The following is a 16,706-nucleotide window of genomic DNA, read 5'->3' on the forward strand; positions in this document are numbered from 1 at the left end:
AATTTTCCTTATCCAGGAGGTAATCTGAGATTAATGTCAGACATGAGAGATGAAAAGATCTGTGTAATAGAAAATTAATTGCATCTTTGTTACTGGAAGTCTATTATACTCTTGCCTAAGCACTGAATGCTGTCGACAGCGTGCATCTCCTGTATTTATATACAACTATCCTATTTCTTAACGAATATTAAGATCATGTAGACTATTTATTAGGTGATCGATCTTTTATTTATCTTATAGCTGTCTGGTGCCCTGAGGGACTTTATTAGGAAAATAAGGATTACAGCCCTGCTTATTGCTGGTGTGCTTTGAATATTCTGGTTCATTCAACAGGAAGACGAATGGAACAAAATTGTTGGGTTTATTTTATTGCAGAGTGTTTGAAATGTAGCATGCAAATCTTTTAAAATTTTTTCAAAACAAGTCATCTGTATGAGTATCTTTCTGGTAAAATATGTGTGCTTTTTTTTTTCCTGAGTATTATGAAGGAAGGGTACCTATGAAGGAGATGCGCTCATATTTTTATTAGGCTGTAATACACAAATATTGAAGGCGAAATAAGCTGAGGCAATGGTGCAGTGTCTGCTTCTAAGTAAAGCTAAATAATCCACTTATTTATAGCACATTCTTTCATTTGGTATTCAAATGCAGTATTAAATTCAAAGCAGCGAAGTAGGAGTTCTTGGTATCTGATGGTTTCTGATCAAAAGGATCCAGTTGTTTGCTTATTGCACTGTGCCACGTGAAGGGAGCTGTAGTTTCTTTTCTTAGAACTAATCCTCTGTGTATTTATAAGTGGAGTGCTAATTATGTCCCTGCAAAAGCTTATTTTTATGTTCTTCCTTCTGGCCAAGGAAGGTTCCAGGAGAGAATGAATGCTGTCAAAAGATTATGTCAAATAAAAGCAGATAAATGATGTTTAAAAACAATAAAAACTTTCTGAAGCCTTGCCATTCAGTGCTCAGATGTCTTTTCTGACTGGTGTAGTGGATCTCAGGAATGGATAGCACTTCTCTGTTCCTGGATTCCACTTCTTAGTTTGAAAGTGTTGCATAGGAGAGAATGTGAAAGTTCTGTCTAGGGGTTTGTGTTAGATTCATAATTAAAGATCTCAGATTCTTTTTGGATGCAGATTCTGTCTTTCTTGGTTGGGCATCTCCCTTCAATATCAGTTGCTGTAGGATTGTTCCCATTTAAATGGTTAACCATCCTCTTTTCCTAATTTCACCTTGCAAGTAATGCCTCTAGATTATATTCTTACAGTATTCCATTTGTGAGGTGTTTCTAAGATGTCTGAACTGTTTCAACTTGTTTTAAATCGACTGGATGAAATAAACCAATCCAGAAGGCTTTAACCACGAAGACATAAGAGAACTTGCTTCAGATGAAAATGCTTTGACAGTTACTGTTAAGTGCAGAAATTCCACTGCACGTGTTGCATGGCTGCATCTGAATGTACAGCACATTCAGAGGGTTTTTACATTGAAGATAAAGTTGTGTTAGGATGGGTTATGGATTTTTCTTTTTTTTTTATATACAGGTAGAAATGGATATTGTTGAAAAGCTTGTGAAAATGGTACCTTGTGAACATGAAGACCTACTGAACATCACCCTCCGACTCTTACTGAATCTCTCCTTTGACACAAGCCTGAGAAATAAAATGGTGCAAGTTGGTCTGCTTCCCAAACTCACTGCACTCCTAGGTATGTTTTGTTCCAAGGTGGGCACTTCAGCAGGTGGCAGCAAAGCTATTTTGTGATATATCATGGCAAGAAGTTGCTGGATTCATTTTTTCTTTGCCAAGGAACTTCTTCACCACTCCCAACTTCTATCATTTAGATAATCTTTTTGAGATGCAGGTTTAAATGAAAGTCTAAAATGATGCAGTTCCTAGTAGTTTTATTGCTAAGTTCTCTTACGCTGTTGAATGAGTCTTTAAAAATAACTTTGTTATCTAAGTGAGAATCGTTTGTGCTGACTCATGGGCAATGCTTGTAATCTTAGGGGAGGAAAAATAGGAGTATAATAGGAAAAATAGCCTGCAATTTCAGTGAGCTTACTTGCTGAAGATACCTGTTACCTTTTTTATGAAGCTAGCTGTATGTGCTGCTTCATGTTACCATAGTGGTCCGTGTGGAGACCAAAAAATTCACAGCTTTCTCAGCCTCAGCTGTGGACACTGCTGACTTTTTGTTCTTAGACTTTGTGCTCAACAGTCTGTAATGTGTTAAGATTGTGTGAGAACTTGACAACAAAAAATTTTTCCCAATTTCGCTATAGAGGAAAGCTATGGAGACTATGAGGAGTCTGGGAAAAGCAGGGGATTGTCTAACTTGGTTCTTATTTTACAGTGGAGCTCTCGAGAAGGAGGTGTCATTACTTCCTGTGTGTTCATTTGGCTGATGCTATCTAGAAACCACTCTAGTAGTCATACAGAATGTTTGGCTGTAAGGATTGCTGAGTGTTCATTTCTAAGTGGGAGCTGAGGATCTTGTTGTGAAGCCTTACGTGCATAAAGCGCTGACTCAAGACATTGAGTTTTCTGTGATTTGTTGGGTTCAATGCAGTATCCAGATGTGACAGATGGTCTGGAATGCAGAGCTTTCTCCTCTACCTTTGTTTAGGATTATTTGTTTTCTCTGTTCTGCAGTAAATCTCAGCATGGCCTTATTTTAGTACTCATCGTGAAAACTTAGAGAATTGTTGCTCTGAGAGCAGCGTTAGTGATTACTACAATGGCTGTCTGACATATCCTGAAGTTCCTCAGTTTTTTTAAGGCTTTCCATCCCACAGCCATGTTTGCATTTAATGTCCTTCCCTAGCCTGAGGTAGGAGAAATAAGAAAAATGGAATTTGGAATCCATCTTTTTGCATTTTTTTCCACTGTTCTTCTTGAGATCATGCTTTGTAACAGTAAAGGAGGCCAAGAAGTGGAAACTGGTCAGGAAGTGTATTTTCTTCTGTTTAAGATGGGGTCTTGCTAGGTAGTCAGGTTCAGCTTGGTCTATGGCTTCTAGGTACAAGTCACCCTAAGCAGTGGCACAACGCAAACCACTGAAATCTGTTCTAACAGAAATTCCCTGTTTAATATAGGAGTCAGACTAAACCCATCAGTTAGATATCTGCTTTCTAGTCTGATTCTAATGTGGAGAAGAGAATCTCTCTTCAAATGCCATTCCCTTGGGCTTGAATATAGACTTGTAAGAAAGGCTGATTATCTCAGAAGAACTGGCTGCTAACATTTCAGTCAGATCCTGAAGTGCCTGTTAAGGCAATCTATGGCAAGTTCTGCTAGTGCTTCCAGTAGCTTCACTGCCTGCACTTGGCTCCTTGAACAGTTTTTCCCTTGTGTAGGAAGCTTGTAGCCCTTTTTTAGTGCTTGGAAGCACGTGCTGTTTAACCTGGCTCCCTCCCGTAGAATTGTTTGATGCTTATTTTGTGATGTGCTGATTAGAAAAGAAAGTAATAGATAATTTTCTGCTTAAATTCTCTAAGTCAGCCATGTGATTCCTAAGACTTTCCTTGATAAAGTGATTTGTGTCATTCTCCATGACATTGCTTTGTGTATGCTAGCTCAAGGAAGCCTGCAACCTTAATAATATAATAATTATGGGCTAAAATACCCTTTTTATACAGATTACTTGGGCATTAAACACATTATTCAAGTCAGTACCCCTCAGCTTACATTTGCAGGTCACCTTAAAGTGCTGACAAATCTCAGCAGCTGTTGACAAGTCACCATACAGCTCCTAATGCCAAGAGGTCAGGTTTGTTGACTCAGCCTACTGAAACTTAACATTTGTGCATGCTGTGCCTTTCAGTCTTTTGCGCTGTGTTTGAGATGAGTATAAATTAAGTGTAGTAGGTGCTTAAGGGGGGAGGTGAGATTGTGAGAAAGGAAAGAGTGGGATTTGTCAGGCAGCAGTTTAAGACTGAGCACTGAGATGGTTTTCTTTGACAACGTTGAGTCCTGGATAACGTGCAGGTTTCCCAAGGGACTCTGGATGGCTTGGGAGCAGGAGCGCTCTTAATGTAGCTTGAAGTTAGGAGCAGAGGAAGCAGAATGACTTCAACCACGCTAGCAAAGGAGTGGACTAAGTATGACGTGGATACATTGGAGAAAGGCCATCTTCTTGTCTTTTGCTCTAGCGTGCTGAGGCTGCTGTTGAAAGAAAGGACATGAGAAATTCTGCTTAGTCTTGGTTTTCATTTTAATTAGCCTTTTCTTTTTAATAGTGCCAATGCCTGCTTCCCCGTGTAGCTTTGCCAGTCAACACCACTTGCTAGTTTTCGCGGCTTCTCTTCACAAGTCTCAAGTATTGTATGTGACAAGACTCCTCTTGTTCCCTCCAGGAGCCCAAGTTAATCAGCTACAGCTGATCTTTGTTATACTGTGACTCTCAAAGAGCTGGGTACAGTTGAGGGAAACTTGGCTTCAGACTTACCAGTCAGGAGCTGGAGCAGAGCTGTGGAGGCCTATGGGATTATAGTCTGGAGTGTTCAAGTTTTTCCATGCACAAGCTATGTGAAGTATGGGAAGAGATTTTGTTGCCTTCAGTTCTTGAATAAAACCTTGTAATTGCTAGTCACCAGTGCCTTGCTGAGAACAGTTTTGTACTTATGGTACTTGCCTAAAAACCTAGAAATTATACTTATGGAGCGATCATATTTTTATGCATTCTTCATGTGTACGCTTTATGTGCCAGAAATACAATTTCAGTGGATTCAAGTGAGAATCTGTGAATCCACTGAGTGGTTCAAACTATTTGCTTGCCAGAGATGTGAAAAACCCAGATTCAGTGCCCTCTAATCATCACCTTGGAATGAAAGGCCAAAGTTGTACATCATAGAATACTGTGTGGAAGTTTGCTTTGCTCGCGTTTTGCTTTGCATGACATAATTCAAAGGGAGTATAATAAGGACTTGCTCCAAATGCAGTCGAGTTTGATCGTTAGTGAATTTGCTTGTGGAAGTTATTCTCATTGAAAGGGTAAAACATAGAGCTAAACTTTAAAGGAAGGATATGAATTTGTTTTCTTAATCCCTGTAAGCATTCTACTGTTGGACAAAAGGGAAATGCTACCATTCTTTTTTCATAGTCCTTGCCCTGTATGATTGGTGTCTGAAGTAAACACTTTGGCAGCAGACAGAAAAAATAAAACACTGTCTACAAGGAAGAGTGAAATAACTATTTGTTTGGACCAAATCCACTTTGTTTTTCAGTTAACTGGCCAAACCAAATGCAAAATTTGGTACAGCTCTTGAATACATGCACAGCTTGTGATTCACATTACACATCACAATAAGGGTGCTCTTTTGTGCTGTGTCTGAGTGGTTTCTCGGTCTTTGTGAAGTGAGACCAACAGTTCTTCATTCTCTCTGAGACCAGCAGGCAGCTTGCTCAGCAGAACCAGCTGAGTGCTGCTGTGCGTGTGATGGCAGGCTGCATATTCTTCTTGGTGGACTCCCGTTCAGAAAAAGCTCCTGGCAATAGAGGATGTGGCAAGCAGTACTGGGGTTTGTGCCCTCCCATGAGTTAGTAATTTCTGTCAAAATGATAGAAATGCTAGGGGATGGTGTGGGAGCTCTTACAGTGGGAAATACATTGCTACGCAAAGGTAAATGGGTAGGGAAGATCTGTTCCTTGAAAGAGTAGCTCTGGCTGCATGCAGGGAGTGAATGGTTTGTGATTTGTGCATTTGTCCTCTGCTCTGGAGCTGCTGGACAGTTCTTAGGGGTATTGAATGTGTATTGTCTTGAAATTTGGTTTTTTTTTTCACTTCCCAGTGCAAGCCATGTTTAAAGAACTCAATATGTTTGGAAGCCAAGCTGAAGTATCTCATCATTGTTGCTCAGAATTATGAGCTTTTTTTTTTTTTTTTTTTTTTTTTTTTTTTTAAATGAAGCTCTCATTGAACACAGAGATTTGTGAGCTGAAAAGCAGAGTTGCGGAATACTGCCAGTTAAAATTTCAGCCCAAATGGGACACGGAGTGCTGAAGGGTTATGGATGTGTCTGTGGAAGTGTTAGGCAGTGCCAGGGTGTTCCACCTCAAAAATGATGGACATCACAGGTTATTTTTTTTTTTCAGTACCAGTTACTGTGACAGAAAGAATTGTTTTTATGGGTTTCAATTTCCATTTAGCCAAGTAGTGCTTGTTACACATCGCAGTGAATTGCCATGTGAACAGTCCCAAGCAGCAAGTTTGCCTGGGCACAGTACATACTGAGCTCCTGTACTTCATTACTGTGAGCATCCTGGTCTGTGTCCTTAATGTCTTCATGTTCCAAGACTTACTGTCAGCACACTGAGAGCTAACAGCCACCTAATTTGTGGTAGAAGTCTGGGAGCTGTGCAGTAGCTTACAAACTCCAAAGTAGGTCGAACTTTTCCTGTATTCAGGCTCTTTAATTAAGCTGGAGATAGGGATGGTGAGCTACTTTGTCAGTCTGTGACTTATTCTTCACTGAAGAGTCTGCCTTCATCGGATCCACCAACAGAATCTTTGAGTTTTATGTTATAATAACTGTCTTTTTTTTTTTTTTTTTTACTTGCTGGAAACTGCTGAAATTTGTTTGATATTTTTCCACTCCTTACAAGTTAGGTTTAATGAGCAATCACAGAATTGCCAAGCAGTTGTATTTTCGATGTCTTAACAACCAGGTCTTGATAATGGTATGCAGCCAAGGTGTGTTGTATGTTGACTGCTGTTTAAAAACCCAAGAAGTAGTTTGCTCTCTAATTAATGGAGTGCTGTGGGTTTTTTAATGTTCTATTCCTTTTATGAAAGTTTCTTTTAAGAAGGCTTAAAGTAGATGTGTTCTCTTTATGAGTTTGCTTGGCCTTTTTGTAATGAACTTATTATGGAGCTTCACACATCTGTTGGAAAATGGAGCTTCTTATAGGCTACTGCAGTGTTTTTTCTGATTTTAATAGGCCTCCTTTATCCTATAAAGAAACATACTTTTTTTTTACCTGATCAAGTGAGCAAACAATAGGGGTCAGATGTGGCAAAGACCCTAACAGAAAGCACATGTCCAGCCATCAGGGTGAGGTAAAGTCATATCGGGATTGCTTGAAGTTATTAATGGCAGTAAAATTTATGCTTCCTCCTGTTTTCCCAATTAAATTGAGAAACCTTTTTTTCCTAAGGTGGCTCTGCAGCAGCTGGTTCCAATACTTGTTGTGTGAATATTGCCTGGGGTGTCTCCATTCCTTTATAGTAGAGGCTGGCTGTGGCACATTAAGTAACAGTTCAACTATGGGGACTGGTCTGTTGGAAAGCAGTAATTATTAAGGGATTTCTTTTAATGGTAGCTTTTTTTTTTTTATCATTTATGGTGAATATGGCCAAAAGTTTAAAATAAATAAAAATCCAACCCTATTTAGCATACAAATTTTAAATTCATATTGGATGCTCAAATAAAACTAGCATGTCTGACTTCAGGAGTGTGCTGGGTACACAATGTGCCTGAGAACTCAGCACTTACTTATACCCTTAACTGTGGATTTAGATGGAAGACTTTAGTATTACTACAGAACAACTGGCTTCTCATGCTGAGGAATACAAAACTGAAAATGGAGAGGCTTCAGTATCATTAATATTTTGTTTGAAGAAGAAATAAAATCTTAAGTGATTCTTTTTATTTCTTTTTAACATAAAACTTTTTTATATCCCTGCCTCACAGTACTGGAAAACTGTTGTAAGTTATCAGTAGGGCTGACTGAAATTCATAAAATTACTGTATTTGCTTGCAAGCTTTTAAGCACAACTGTCTAAGACTTCTGCATCCTCTAATGTAGTGCTTTTGACTGAAAAACAAAATACATTTTCATTTTGTAGCCATTACAGGTGGAACATTGCTGATCTGGATACTAAGGCTGGCTTAGATGAGTGAAAGCTCTTTACTACACTGTGTTGCTCACATATAGCTCTGCTGCTAGTTTTGTGTTTCTTAGAAATGAAGCAGATGACTTTGGGCATCACACAGGAGAAACCAACTTCATGGATGTTGACTGAAAAAGGAAATGCTTATGGGTGGCAGCAGTGACAGGTGCTCAGTGGGGAGGTGGGAACACGTGGCTCAGCTGAGTTTTTTTGGAAATACACAAATATAAGGAATTGCAGGGATCTCCTGAGTCTGTATTTCTGCTGAGGAGCTTACAATTCATGACTAAGTGAATTCTTTCAGTTGTTTCTTTGCATACTGCAAGAGCAATTTCATTCTTATCTGTACAAATTAAACCTAGTCTTTCACACAAGCTGCTTATATCCAAAAGCTTTACAGATTTTCTTGGAAAATCTCCATAAGGTAAGGCAGTCTTACTCTTTGAATCATAAAATCATTTGGATTTGAAAGACCCTTAAGATCATCAAGCCTTAACCATCTAACCTGCACCATCTAGCCCGCCCACCGCTTGACCGTATCTCTAAGTGCCACTGCCACACACTGCTTAAATACCTCCAGGAGCTGGGGTACCCACTGCCCTGGACAGCACATGCCAATGCTTAAGAAACCCTTTCATGAAGAAGTTCTTGCTGATTTTCAGCCTAAGCCTCCCTGGCACAACTTGTGGCCCTTGCCCTGTGTCCTATCACTTGTCACCTGAGAAAAGAGGCTGACACCCTCCTTGTTGCAATCTCCTAGCAGTAGTTGTAGAGAGTTATGTGGTCTCCCCTCAGCCTCCTTTTCTCCAAACTAAACAACCCCAGTTTCCTCAGCTGCTCCTCATAAGTTTTGCTTTCTGGTCCTTCCACCAGCTTTGTTGCTCTTCTCTGAAGGTGTTCCTCGATGTGCTGCTTGTAGTGAGGGCCAAAAACTGAACGCAGTACTTGAAGTGCAGTCTCACCAGTGTTGTGTAAAAGAGGACAATCACTTCCTTGCCCTGCTGGTCATGTTATTTCTGATACAAGCCAGGCTGATGTTGGTCTTCTTGGGCACACTGGTGGCTCGTATTTTAGAAAAGGACCTCAGTCCTTTTCTGATGTGCAGCTTTCCAGCCACTGCTGCTGCTCAAGTCTGTACTGCTGCGTGACTGATTGGAGGACATCCTAAGTAACAAAATAAGCATTCCTTTTTTTCCTGTAGTAAGAGCAAGCCTCAGAAAAGGATGTAGTATCTAAATTCAGCAGTGTTTTGCTTACTCAGTGGCTACACTTTGTCTTCTTTTGCAAGCAGCAGTAATGCAGTGAAGAGTTTACTGTGTATATTTCAATCTGACTGTCTTGTGCAGCGTTGCAGACAAAGAAATTGAGTTTGGTGCTCCAGATGTGCAGCTTTGTTTTTGTCCATAGCTGTAACGTTCAGTAACTCTACCTAAATTAGTCATTTATGACTCCTTTGGCTTAGAAATTACCGATATGTTTCTGTCCTTGTTTCCTAGGGAAAAATAAGTATATCCATATTTCAGATGTGTGCATGTGCTTGCCTCTTTAAGGAAGGAAAACAGAGAAGAATTTTTAAGTTAGACTTGTGGTAGGAAGCCAATTTCAAACATGATAGAGGTGATACAAGAAGGGTTATTAGTAGGTAATTAATAACATTATTTACATAGCCTAGTCTTTCTGAGTACGAGCAGATTTGCAAAGTCTTTAAGGTTCTCTTGATAAAATAAACTGATATATTCAATATGATTTATATTTACATATGTAAATCAAACCAATATGTGTCTAAACCACACGTGGAGTGACTTATTCCAACTGTTTCAGTGATGCTTGCAAGGAATAATACCAGACAGAGGAAAGTTGTGATACCTTTCTATTATGAAGACGTAATTCCCTCCTTGCTAATTTTAATGCACGTGAATATGCTCCTCGTAAATGTAGTTTTCTGACAGCAGTGTGAGATGGTATATAGGGACTGTGTTCAGTTCGCTACATTTCTATCCGCTTAGGTTTCTTATTTGTATAATATTGCAACAGATTTGACTTAAGAGTGTCAGAGTTTGAAACTGAAATGAAGATTCACTCTGCTATTTTAATAGATACTTACCTTCTTTTGGGTTCTGGTTTTCATTTAGTGTAGTTAATGTTTTGCATGTGGGTTGAATAGGGCATGCGTCACATCTAATGTTGGTACACTGATGAGTCCATTAGAAATGATGGCTACTTGAATTACTAATACTCTCACATTTGAATAATTTAGGCTATAATTTATATTCTCATTGTTCCATTAGCATTTGAAAGCTGAATGCTGCTGCTGAAACTCAAATTGTCGTTTCAGTTTGACAGCTTCAGGCTTTCTCTTCTGTTTTTGTGGAGCTCATGGAGGATCTTGTATTTTAAGCTCACTACAGCATAGGACCAGATCTTGTTATCAAGAAATCACTTCTTCAGCTTCAGCTACTGGTACCATTCAATCTTTAACCCTAGAAAGAGCTCAACGTAGAATTGAGGCACTGGTCTGTGGATCTGGCACACGGCTTCTTATTAATGTTCAAAGGCAAAAAATCTGAAGCCATTTTGAACTCAGAACCCATCGTGTATTTATTTCCCTCTCTAATTTGCAGAAAACTAGTTGTGAAAACAGCCCGAGGGACCTGAGATTTTTCCATCCCAGCTGCTCCAGCTGAACTACAGCTGCAAAAAAAAAAAAAATCTAAGTATTGTTTCTATAAACTGTTGAGTGTATTTTATAACACAATAATTCCCACAAAATCAGTAACTGCAGTTAATGACCGGTTTGTTAAGGCATTAACTGCACTCAGCTGGGAATGACCAATTTCTCTGGAATGGCTGTGTAAGAACTAAGGATAATTCAGTAACACTTTCAAATAATTATTTGCTTAATTAATGGTAAATTCTTTTGGAAATCCTATCAAAGTACTTGTGACCCTTACATTTAATATCCAATGAGTTCATTATGATTCATGTTTTATTGCCATACATACCAGCAGAATCCATAATGACTAGACCATTATTTTCCGGGGCTGCTCTTGCTGCTTTAGGCCATTTGGCTATTCCGCCTTCAGTGCTAAAATGCTGGATGCTCAAAACTGCTTGCATTTCTAGGCCACAACTTTCTGGCACCCCACCAAAACTTTGGTGATTTTTATGAAAGTGTTTGGCAGAGCCTTTTTCTCCTTCTTGCTTTTTTTTTGATGAGGAGAATAATTGGTGCCTACTGTACCAGGTCATAGGGAATTCTCTCTTATAATGTCTGCTTTTTCACGTGTGGCCTTTCGTAGCAGTCACAAATAGCAGAAAAGGTACTGCTCCCACGTTTTGGAAGGCTGTTCTTTGGGCAAGTTTTTAAAGTCTCTAAACAGTAACTGACTTAAAGCTTTATTTATCATCATTTAGGTGGATATAAAACAAAACAGGAAGCAAGAAAGTGATTTTTGATACTGGCACATTCAAATAATAATCAGTGTTTGCAAGTTTACCTTTCTGAGAATGAGGTCTCTGTGTAACATTGGGCTCATTGGTGGATTTGTTTCAGTCTGTTACTTCTTAAGGTGATACTTAGTGTTCATAGCACTGGAGCTGTTGAATCTCTTCTATAGACATAGTAATTATGTACAGTTTCCAATCAACTTTCCAGTAGGCTTAGCTTTCTGGCTGAGCATGGGATTAACAGTTGTATTAAATCACAGTGGCTGTGCTAAAGAACATCCACGTCTTCTTGATTTTCCTGAAGCATTTGATTGTTTGGTTCACTGTTTTGCAAGAGGACTGATGAAAGTGAGAAGATTCTGTTGCTTCTCCACCAAAGTTCTTTCATAAGTGGGACAGGAGCTTCTTGAAACTGATCTGAAATTGTGTTCTGAGAGATTAAAAGGGAAATGAAAGTTTAAGAAAACACATACACCATTAAGTCCTTAAAAGCTGGTTTAGTTGCACCCTGTTTTCTTTTCACTTCAGATCTGAGGTTTGTCCTCATCCTCAAGTTAGGAGAATCCAGGCTTTTTTCCTGCATGTTCACAACTGAAAAGTACTTCCTTACTGTGCCTGTGAGTGCTCCCAAACCCTTTCCATTCCATTAGCTGCCTATAGGACAAGGGCATCCAGGGATGATGGATCAGTTCACTGTGGAGCAAGAAACAATTTAAGTTCTACTCTTCTTTTTAAAATTAGGACTGTCTTTTCCTTGTGTGTGTCATGAAATCTGTCATATGCAACACACTGGGAGAAAGATTTAAGTGCTGGTGAGTGAGTTTGGATAAAATGATTTAAGTTTTAAGTATTTTTCACACTGCAGGTGAGTGCATAGGTCTTTTTCATTATTTTTGGAAGTCTAGAAATAGAGGCAGTGCTGCCATCAATACCAAAGATGTTCTGTGGGCATCAGAATTGACAGTACAACGTGCTGGACTTTTGAAACAAGGAGGGAGAAGTATGTGAAGAGTGTTTTCCCCCCCAAAAAATGGAAAGCTTTGGCTGTTACAGTAGCTGTCTTATTTGAAAGCAAGATACCAGTGTTACCAAATTAAACTGTGGATGCTACCATATGTAAGGCTTTCTCTTAGCACAAATGCAATTTGCCAAAATAAGGTGGGGGAAAAATACCCATCAAGTAGAGAGGTTCAACCCTTCTTGTTGACTGCCTTGCCAGTTCATACCTGCTGCAGGTCCGTCTCAATGTCCCTCTGTTTTCCAAGTTACTGTTCTGGGTAGCCAATTTTCTGACATTTTTACTAGTTTGCCTTTTATTTCACATAGTGTTTCCTGCATTACCCAGCAACGTGTAATTGTAATTTGAGTCTTAAATTTGCAACTTGATGTTTGAGTTTTAAATGGAGGCATGGAAAGAAGTATTAAGAGCAGTGCAAACAGCTGTTTTTCCCTACGAAAACAGCTTTTCCCTAAGAAATTTGTGGGCATAGTTTACTCTTCACATTTCTACATTTGCTTATGAGAAGATTTCAGCTGTATGTGTTGTGTGGGCTTTCTTTTTCCATGCAATTGTTGGTTTGTAATGTCAGTACAAATGAACAGGTAGGCAAGATGACAAGTCACCAGAGAAGAACAAGTGAGTAAACACTTTGTTCTGTTTGCTTCAAGCAGTATTTGTATGCTTTAGTATCATCTGCATGTTTCTTTTAATGATAGCCTCAACATCTTTCGAAGTTGGTCCTTGTGTCTTCTTTAGCTGTGAAGTGCATAGAAGGCTGAAATGCAAGTCAGTATTGGTGATTTTTGCTTTTCAAAGCAGGTAATATGCCAGGAGGGGCTGAAAGGTCAGCTGTGTTTTCAGATTTGGCATGGGAAAGAACACTTCACTGTAGTATAACAACTACCAGAAGGGTTTTGTGGTGGGTTGTTTTTTTTTTTTTTTCTTGCTAATTCAATTTTGTAAAAAGTCACAAATGTGCATTCTCAGGATAAAGTCATGGTGTCCTCGCTGCTTAAAGGAAATTGCAGTTTCCAGTGATGTATGGAGAAGAAAAACGATTAACTGAGTTGGTTGCAGTTGGAGATCTTGATGCTTTTCCAAAGCATTAGGGAGATATTCTGACTTACCTTACCTCCCACTTTAGCTTAAGCTATTTCTGATCAGCTGCATCAGGGCTGTGAAACAATTTTGACTTGAAGACTTGATTGCAGACCGGTCTAAATTTTCAGTTGAGTGTGTTATCCCTTAGGTAGGCAGTGTCCTGCTAAAGTGGGGCTAGAGGAGAGCTCAAGAGAGTGCTCAGTCCAACTCTCAGCAGTCAGGATCAAACACACCAGCCTTGTTCTTACCAAGCATTCTTAGGCTTGTCTAAGCTGTTTTGATAGAATCTTTCTGTTAAATATTCCACAACCTACTTGTGCTAGTTGCTACGGTTTTTCTTCCAAACCTTTGTTTGGGAAGTACTAATGTGCAAATCTGCTGTTTTCTCTCAAATGTATGGAACACAAAACACCCACTGCTTAAGACCGTAAGACAGTCAGTGTGTGATTTGCCTGAAAGGCACTGGATTCCTTCTACAGCGCTTTTTAGAAGAGTGGTTCTTGTTTCTCTGACGTTGCCTTCCTTGCCATTTCGCTTTGAAACAAACTAGTCATTTCAACAGGAATATCCACAGCTAAATCAGTGTCATACTTGGTATTTAATTTCCTGGCTGGAATCTGATGAAGGCTTTTTCTGGATGACCCATCGTTATCAAGTGTTCCTTTCAGAAAATCTGTGGTAGCAGTTGGCATTGCCTTAGTTCCCTCTTTACACAAATACATTGTTCATTCTGACACGTCAGTTATGACTCTTTCAGTAACGTTCCTATTGTAAATGTGCCTTAACTGGGATCATTGTGCTTTTCATTTTTCTCCTCTCGTAAACATTAGTGATATGTAAAACACAAACCTTATTCATTTGGATTTTTTTTTTCCTTTCAGCAAATGAAAACTACAAGCAAGTAGCTATGTGTATTCTGTACCACATAAGCATGGATGATCGTTTCAAGTCGATGTTTGCGTATACAGACTGTATCCCACAGGTAGGTACATTCATATGTGATGTGGTGGCAAGATGCATCTGTCCAGGGGCGTATCTTTTCCTCACTGATAGCAGAGCTCACACTGACACCCACAGGTGAGAATGGGAACAGGCAGGGTGCTGCTGAGTCAGTAGTGAGCATCCTACTCGTTGGGCAGTCTGACTATTCACGCTGTGTTTTGATGGTCCTCAGAGAAAGGATGGGTGACGTTATTTGTCAGTACTGCTGACCACAGAGCGACACTGATTAATTAGAAAACAATACGTATGACCTGATGAATTTCCAGGAAAGATTGGAGATGCTTGAAAGAAATGAGAAGTTGTACGCAGTAAACCCATAGGGAACCTTGTGGAAAATATTTCCTTTACTTTTTTAGGAGGCATTCTTTCCTGATTCCATGGGGTATCAAAATTTCAGCGTCTTCAGTGTTACAGGATATGAACTGGAAAGCTGCCAAGCAATGTTACGTTGCCACATGACAATTCTTCTCCAAGTGCAAACATGTACAACAAGCTATAGAGGGCTCTTCACTTCTCTGTCAGATTAGAGTTTTTTTTCCACAACTTTTTAGCACTATTCCCTCACCCACACACAGGCATAATTTCATGTTTTTATGGGGGATTTTTTTTGTGTGTGTGTGTTTCTTTTGGTCTTGGGTTGTGGTGTGTTGTTTGCTGGTTGTTTTTAAACACTGAATCCTCTCTTACCAGCCTCCTTCCCAGTCCTGGTGAGGCTTGGAGCTGAGAAAGCTTGTGTTACGTAAATGTAGAAGGCTCTCTGGTAGCCTTTGCAGAATTGCACCATAATATCTTTTTTCCTGTCAAACGTGTTTTTAACATCAAGTGCATCTAGAATAGGAAGTTGCCGTGGCAAATTTTCAGGATGTTTCTGGTCATCATTTCATGACAAGAATTGTGGTATTTTTCCAAATAGAGGAGGATTTTGGAGAAAAGGGATAAGTGGTGGGAATAGCTAGTGGATGTTGCCAAATCCTGTTGCAAACATCATCCTGATTTCTTTTTCTGCCCCAGAAGTAACTTTGCTATGACATCTGCATGTTACAAGGGACCTGTTTTTATTTTTTTCTGAATGATCACCTGCCAAATGAATTCACGTGCTGTGTTTCAACGTTTGCTTATTTCATGCTTGCAGGAAATGTTGGCTTGCATCTTAGATCCCCAGTTTCGAATGTAAAGAGCTGTGGAAACTTCAGTGATATCATATGCTGAGCTTTAGTGAGCCTCCTTGTCCTGACTGGCAGTGGCTGCTCAAAGTAGTGCTTGCAGGGCGTTATTCGAAGCCTAGTGGAACAGGGGACAAGCTCACAGACTTAATTAGACTTTGGATAGAGCTACAAGACTTGAAAGATTTCTGTTGCTATTGATTCTTTAGTGCTCGATGTAATTACGCACAGATCACATCTGCAGATGGTTCAGAAAGGGCCAGCTGGACAGTCACGCTTTTTTACTGGTGAAAGTTGAAAATTAGGACAAATATTAACAAAAACAAGCAGTAGAAACAAGGGCAAATTAGTATGGCGTCAAGAGAAGAAGGCGGTCTTTTCAAAAGCTTTCCGTCATCTGATTCTATGCTGGAAAACTGAATTCTCCTGTCAGTAACAATGTATGCCCTTCTGTGGGTCTGTTTCCTTTTGAGGAGAGGTGTACGTCCAAGCTGGCAAATACTCAATACCAAATGTTTAGCTGTTGTGGAAGGCAGTTGGGAAATCCATCCCTTGTTGTCATTCTGTACGTGTGAGGTGCCTGACAGGCTCGCGTGTGCTGTCCCAGGTAAACATCCATGCGGATTGTAGGAGTTAGTGGGTGCTATTCTAGTAACAGTTAAAAGCAAGTATTAACAGTTCATTCTTGTTTAGACCTCAGCAATGCGTGTTTTGTTTAAATAGGTGCAAATGCCATCCAGATGCTTATAAAAGCATTTATTGGTAATAACCTGGCCAATCAAAGGGCATGGTTAGGCAGTGATGTCATGGTGATATTTAATATTGTACCGCAGTGCGGTGCGCAAGGTTCTCTGCAGCAACCCACATGTTTTCCACCACGGTTGTCCTGTTTGGCCCCTCTTTGATCTATAAGCTTCTTTTCAGCTTAATGCTGGTAAACGTCCTCTCTTGACAGCACCCTTTGCTCCTGTCCGCCATTATCTGCTGAAGTTCAGAAACCAGAGCATCACTTCAAACAGCAGAGTTAGGGAGTAGCCGGTCAGAAAAGATTCCTGAGGCATGCAGTTCTGGCATAATCATTCAAAGATGTTTGAGCTGGGCTCG

General features: G+C 39.7%; 1 protein-coding gene across 1 annotated transcript in view; it reads left to right on the forward strand.

Annotated features, from left to right (window-relative positions):
* The window catches only part of KIFAP3 (kinesin associated protein 3), a 64,129-nt gene that overhangs the window by 10,397 nt on the left and 37,026 nt on the right, over nt 1–16,706 (forward strand). Inside the window, exons 10-11 of the mRNA XM_048944099.1 lie at nt 1,541–1,703; nt 14,319–14,419. Coding sequence (XP_048800056.1) covers nt 1,541–1,703; nt 14,319–14,419 — 264 coding nt within the window. The remainder of the gene's footprint in view (nt 1–1,540; nt 1,704–14,318; nt 14,420–16,706) is intronic.

Source organism: Lagopus muta, chromosome 5 (genome assembly GCF_023343835.1).
Source record: "Lagopus muta isolate bLagMut1 chromosome 5, bLagMut1 primary, whole genome shotgun sequence".
In the NCBI taxonomy this organism is placed as follows: Eukaryota; Metazoa; Chordata; class Aves; order Galliformes; family Phasianidae; genus Lagopus; species Lagopus muta.